Genomic DNA, 6710 nt, shown 5'->3' with positions numbered 1-6710 from the left:
CCCCCCCCCCCCCCTCCCGTATAGTAACCGTAATAATCAAATTATTTTTTTAAAAAATTTAATGGTATATTAAATTAAATAAAATCATTGTTTTTAAATCAACATTTCAATTTAATACTTTCTAAAATTAAAATTATTTATCAAGTAATCAAATAGAACTTATAAACAAATACACTCTCTTTCGTAAGATTATAAAAATATGAAGTATGAAGTATACGTATAAATAAATTAAACTTCATCTGACCTCAACAAAAAGTGTTGATAAATGAATGACAATTATTTTAAATAAATGATACAACAATTAATGTTTTCTTGGGCAACAGCCATTGCGGCTATTGTCATACAGATCAGCGAGATGCGCCCGTCTATATGTAACCGAAATTTCAGCGTTGCCCATCGTTGTGCTCAGTAACAACGAAATACTCGTCGTTCGTTTATGGAAATGACCCGATTCCTAAGTAATACATAGTGTCCCCTCAATGAAAACATTCGTCATGTATGGCAATGAATGAATAGTACATATAGTTCCCCACTATCCCCATAGACAGCGAGAGTGAACAAAACGACTTATACTACAATACGGCATCTGCGTAAGGACTCGATCGACGATGCAGAGGGGGGGAAAGTTTTATACCTGTGTAACTATCGCAGCAGTCGCCGGTCTGCCTCGCCGCGTACGCGTACAGCTGCGGTGTGTTCGCTCGCGGAGCTATCCTCGACGAGCACGTGTTTACGAATCGTTTCCGTGAGATAACACTGTACGCGAAATCGTGTGCTGCAGTGCCGCCGTATAGTCTGCTCTATTTCGAGGAACGTAGCCGCAGTGCGCGAGCAGTGAGGAGATTCATTCAGTGATTATATACGTGATAATCGAGGCTATAAGCGATGGAAAGCAACGCCGGCGACTCGGCTGTGAGGTATGACTTTTTTGTCCGTTTTTTTTTTAGAAAACATGCTGCGCGCGCGCGCGTACTCATACATCGATAAAATAGCGAAAGAAAGAGAGAGTCCCGTGGCATTGTGCCTTGACATATAACTGTACGGATGGACGTGTATGGTTTGAAACTATAGCTTGTATCCGTCTAAACATAATATGTTCAAATGGTTTTCATCGAAACTTTTTGGGTTGCTTATGCACACTGTATGAAATATTATGTTTTATGTTGTCACCAAGAAAAAACATGACATTTTTACAAGTAATTGAAAAATCACAGAGTGGTAAACTTTTATAAAATCATTGTATCGAAAGCCTTATTTAAAATTTTGAGTAAAATCAAAATATTAATGCTAATCGAAAATAAAGTCACTTTGATGTAAATCATATAAATGCGCTCGAAAAATTAGCTTATATAAAATGAAATAAAACTCGCAAAATTTATTAAATCTGAGGAACGAAAGTGTAAGTTATAGCTAAAATTTTTGCAAAATTCAGTTGAAGAAAAGTATCGAAATGCCATGTAAAATAAGCTTAAATTTTTAATTCAAACTGAATCCATTACATCTCTAATTTTAAATTATAATATTAAATGAATTCAATCTCGAATTTCTTTTATTAAAAATAACTGCAGCATTTCGATGACAACCCATAATTTACAAAATTTGACGTTCTTAATTTTAAAAGAGATTAGTTAATGCCTTGAACTTACCATTATTTTCCAAATATCAGTTACCATTCAAAGTTTTTTTACTGTTTTCCAGTTCATAAATTCAACGACAATACGTACCTATAATAATTAAATATTCTCATTTCGATTAAAATTAAAGCAATCTTTAAAATTTTAAAAAGGTTTTAGAATCCTGCTTTAATTTAATTCTGTAACAGAAAAATATTAAATCAACAAATAAACTATTGTTATTATTGCTGCGTATGCTAAATTGAAATTAAAATAGGTTTACCTATTTTCAACATTATCATAACTTCTTAATCTAATTGGTATTTGCAAATCGCTATTAATAATAAAAGTACCATGTAATCTGAATTGAATTTAAAATTCCGCATCTCTATCCCGCACAGTACAGTCCATGTTTTGTTCATCGCCTCTTCAAAAAAGAAGGGCTGCTATCACAATATTTTTTTTAACAATTTCTTTATCAATCTCAATGATTTTTCAGGGTAAAGAAAGAGCCGGACGATACTTCATCAAATGAAGATGACAATCACGTTTTCAATACGGTGGACATTGTAAGTTCAATGATTTAAATTATTTTCTGTTGATCGTCTATTAGAAACTAATCGACATTTTTAATTTCAGAAAATACCTGCGGAAAAAAATGCAGCGTTACAAAAAAGGGTCGATAAAAATGTAATTATAGATTTGGAGTGCCAAGATGTCAAAATTGAAAGTCCAGCTCTATCGACCAAAATCATAAAAACCGAGAATCAAAATTGTTCGCCTATAGTAAAATTTCAAAGAAAACCGGCGGAAAAAAATGCAGCGTTACAAAAAACGGTCGATAAAAATGTAATTATAGATTTTGAGTGCCAAGATGTCAAAATTGAAAGTCCAGCTCTATCGACCAAAATCATTAAAACCGAAAATCAAAACAGTCCGCCTATGGTAAAATTTCAGAAAAAACGCGTGAAAAGAAATGCAGCGTTACAAAAAAAGTTAAATAAAGATGTGATTATAGATTTTGAGTGCCAAGATGTCAAAATTAAAAGTCTGGCTCTATCGACGAAAATCATCAAAACCGAAAATCAAAACAGTCCGCCTATGGTGAAATTTCAGAAAAAACGCGTGAAAAAAAATGCAGCGTTACAAAAAAAGTTAAATAAAGATGTGATTATAGATTTTGAGTGCCAAGATGTCAAAATTAAAAGTCTGGCTCTATCGACGAAAATCATCAAAACCGAAAATCAAAATTGTCCGCCGATTGTGAAAGCAGAAAACGAAAATGTGACCAATTCCGCGAGAGAAAAAAGTCTAATAATTTTGATCAAAAAAGGGTATAATTATGACAGTAATTGTCAAATGAATGTCGAACCTCACGTAAAACTTGCCGAACCAGAGAGGCCAAGAAATCACGATAAAACTACTGCGCAAAAAACATGCGATTATTTAAGAATGTGTCAAAAAATGCTCACGGCTAGAGTATGTCTAAAAAGGCTTGTCCTTAAAAAACGAAAAAGCATTTCACCGAGTAGGTGTGCAGTTAGCGAAGAATCATTTTCCTGCGAGGTCGATCCAAATTTTCATTCAAACGAGGTAGAAAATCCCGTCGAACCTATGGATGATACGAATAAACAGATCAATACAAAACGAAAAAGCATTTCATCGAGTAGGTGTGCAGTTAGCGAAGAATCATTTTCCTGCGAGGTCGATCCAAATTTTCATTCAAACGAGGTAGAAAGTCCCGTCGAACCTACGGATGATACGAATAAAAAGATCAATACAAAACGAAAAAGCATTTCACCGAGTAGGTGTGCTGTTAGCGAAGAATCATTTTCCTGCGAGAGCGACTCAAACGTTCATTCAAACGAGGTAGAAAATCCCGTCGAACTTACGAATGATACGAATAAAAAGAGGCTAAAAATTCTGATAAAAAAAGGTTATAATTACGATGATAATTGTTACATAAGCGTTAAATCCCGTATAGAACTTGCCGAAAATGAAGAGCTACAAAATTTTGAACAAATCGCTGGAAAAAAATTGCACAAGTCAAAAATGAGTCTAAAATCTAATAAAGCAGGAACTAGTCAAAACAAATCTGTAAATAAAAATTTTAAAAACGCTAGAACGTACGATTGCTCAGTTTGTAAAAAATCATGTTCCAGCAGTAGTGCCCGGCAAAAGCACATTCTTGCAGCACATAGTCGCGACAAACCTTTCGTATGCGACATTTGCGGGAAATCTTACTCGTACGCGGGTAGTCTCACTGTTCACGTCAATTCGGTACACGAGCGCACCCGAACGTACACATGCGATATCTGTTCCAAATCGTTCGGACTAAAAAGAAACCTCAGGTCTCACATAAATTTTGTACATTCTCGTGTCAAGCCTTTCGAATGTGACATTTGTCAGAAATCATTTTCGTACAAAGGTACCCTCAGCAGTCACATAAGTACGGTACACGATGGGGTCAAATCCTTCGAGTGTAATATCTGTCACAAGACATTTTCGGGCAGGGGTAATCTCGTTCAACACGTGAACGCGGTACACGATAATAATAAAAAACTTTTTGAGTGCGACGTATGCCAGAGGTCATTCAGTCACAGACGTAAACTTAGACGGCATAAAACTTTGGTGCACGATGGTAGAAAAATCTTCGAGTGTGACATTTGTCGGAAAAAACTTGGGTCAAAAAACGCCGTTCGAAATCACATAAGGGTAATACATAATGGCATCAAGCCTTTCGAGTGTGAAATTTGTCACAAATCATTCGGATTCGAGCGAACCTTGAATAATCACAGGGATGCAGTACACGATCGAAGCAAACCCTTCGATTGTGAAATTTGTCGCAGATCACTTGCGAGCAAGGATGATCTCGAAAAACACGTAGAGAAAGAACATTTTCGAGACAAACCCTTCAAGTGTGACGTTTGTGGCAAGTCGTTCAGTCATCAAGAAGGACTTGACTCACACAAAAATTCTGTTCATGATCAGACACAATCCTTCGAGTGCAAAATTTGTCATAAATCATATTTTTATAAAAGTTACCTCTATACTCATTTAGCCTCAGTACATTACCGTAATAAAGTATTCAAGTGCGAGATATGTAACAAGTCATTTAGCCGCAAGGATACTCTAAGAAATCACAACAATAGATTTCATAAGTAACAAATCATTCATAAAGTAAGATTTATACTGTAACGTTTGAGAGATCAATCTGGTTTGCCACTTGATACAATGAATTTTTTTTTTAATTTTCGAAGTGTTTTTTTTACTTTAAAAAATCACCACTTGAAATTTGTTACAAAAATTTAAATTTTCAATCTGTCAAAATTAAAATTGAGTGTAAACGCGTACATGGAGTGTAAAATTATTCAAAAAAATTTATTTTACTTTAATTTTTTTTTTTCAATTGATGCCATTGTTATTTTTATTAAAATAAATTTTTCTGGGGTTCCAATTATTGTAAGTGCAACTATTGCATAAATAACGAATCACTTCTTTTGTTGTTTACTTTTTGTTTTGAAAAACAGCCACATTTATCATTTTTTTTTTTTTTTAATAATCTCTACTCGAAAACAGAGTCTGTGATAGAATAGCGCTAAAACTCCGGATAGGGTGAAATACAGGTTTATTCTAGAAGGTAAATCACACAAACGACCCCTTATTATAAAACTTTTCATTTCGAAAAATATATATAGTGTATTTTTCTTTAAAATTAGTTTAAAAATTGTAAAATAATTGTTGTGCCAGCCCAACCTAAGGTAACATTTTTCTCCCTCCGAAAATCTAAATACATTACTCTATAAAATTATCGCAACACAAAATTTCATCGAAATTTTGTTAATTTTTGAATTCTTCTGCCTTGGTCTATATTGATTTTATCAAGACGATTTGTCTTTCATTTTTTGGAAATTGTCTCCTTTAAATCCATATATATTATGTATGGGTTCAAGTCAATATCCAGTTACCGGTAGTATTTGAGCGTAACACTAAAAATTATTGGGAAAAATCGATCGTTAAATCGTGTCCATGTACTACAGTAATAAGTTATCAAAATCTAATATACACCATCGCAAAGTACTTTTTACAGTGAGTAATTTAAAAGTACGTTTGTGTACGAAAAATGCCCAAATTCGTTTCGATTTCAGCTAAACGAGGCATTTTAAGTACTTACTTAAGTACGTACTTTTAATGGTGGATTCAAAACGATCTACAGGGCGAAAAAATGATCGTAGCTCTATTTATTTTTAAATTACTCGCTGAAAAAATTATTTTGTAATGGTGCATGTTAGATTTTGATGTAGTCCATGAACACGTTTAAACAATCGTTTTTTTCCAGTATGTTTTAGTGTTGCGCTCAAATACTACTGGTAACTGGATATTGACTTGAACCCATACATAATATATATGGATTTAAAGGAGGCAATTTCAAAAAATGAAAGACAAGTCGTCTCGATAAAATCAATATAGACCAAGGTAGAAGGATTTAAAAATTGACAAAATTTTGATGATATTTTGTGTTGCGATAATTTTATTGAGTAGTGCATAACTATAGGCTGGGGAATTCACAAAAAACTGTACACAAAAAACTGTATTTGTACCTATGCAGAGAAAAAAGAAAGGCCACGATCGTCAGCTTCGGCTGATGAATTACGAGTGCTCAGAGACTTTCCAGATATTCACTTCCTAAGTGCAAAATTTATTATTATAAGAAATGAATTATAAAATAGTTTAAATAAATATATTTTTCACGTAATGTAAACCAAAATGATCTTTTCAATCAATTGAAAGGTCTGTCGATCTTAATTAGTTAACACTTAACATGTATCGAGGAGATGAAAAATGTTATGTATAAACATGTATGTTTTTACAGGATATGAACTAAATTATATGTTATGAGTATTTTCAATTGTTATTAGTTTCATTATAAATTTGTCAAAGCTGTAAACCATCTTATGTTTATGAAGTTAATATATTAAACAACGCAATTGTTTTCAATTAATTATTATCGACGTGACATTCATTTTCAAACATTCCCCTCATCCATTTACTTTTTACATAAGATAAATCAACGAATCGACAATGCTAGAATCATTA

The 6710-nt window shown here is 33.3% G+C and overlaps 1 protein-coding gene across 3 annotated transcripts; it reads left to right on the top strand.

The window, feature by feature from the left end:
- Window positions 1-672: 672 nt before the first annotated feature.
- LOC106655508 (zinc finger protein 62 homolog) lies at window positions 673-4867 on the top strand. 3 transcript variants are annotated; one of them, XM_023457510.1, is made up of 4 exons: window positions 673-917; window positions 2113-2182; window positions 2253-2313; window positions 2473-4867. In XM_023457510.1, exons 1-4 carry the CDS (start codon window positions 886-888, stop codon window positions 4776-4778), a joined length of 2469 nt encoding a protein of 822 aa, XP_023313278.1. In that variant the 5' UTR covers window positions 673-885; the 3' UTR covers window positions 4779-4867. The 3 variants fall into 3 exon arrangements, with proteins under 3 accessions (XP_023313278.1, XP_023313277.1, XP_023313276.1); XM_023457509.1 differs by having other exon boundaries at window positions 2253-3145; window positions 3284-4867; XM_023457508.1 differs by having other exon boundaries at window positions 2253-4867.
- Window positions 4868-6710: the final 1843 nt, after the last annotated feature.

The sequence above is a fragment of the Trichogramma pretiosum genome, unplaced genomic scaffold, assembly GCF_000599845.2.
Source record: "Trichogramma pretiosum strain Unisexual culture from Peru unplaced genomic scaffold, Tpre_2.0 scaffold194, whole genome shotgun sequence".
Lineage (NCBI taxonomy): Eukaryota > Metazoa > Arthropoda > Insecta > Hymenoptera > Trichogrammatidae > Trichogramma > Trichogramma pretiosum.
This window is presented reverse-complemented; position numbering and strand designations above follow the sequence as displayed.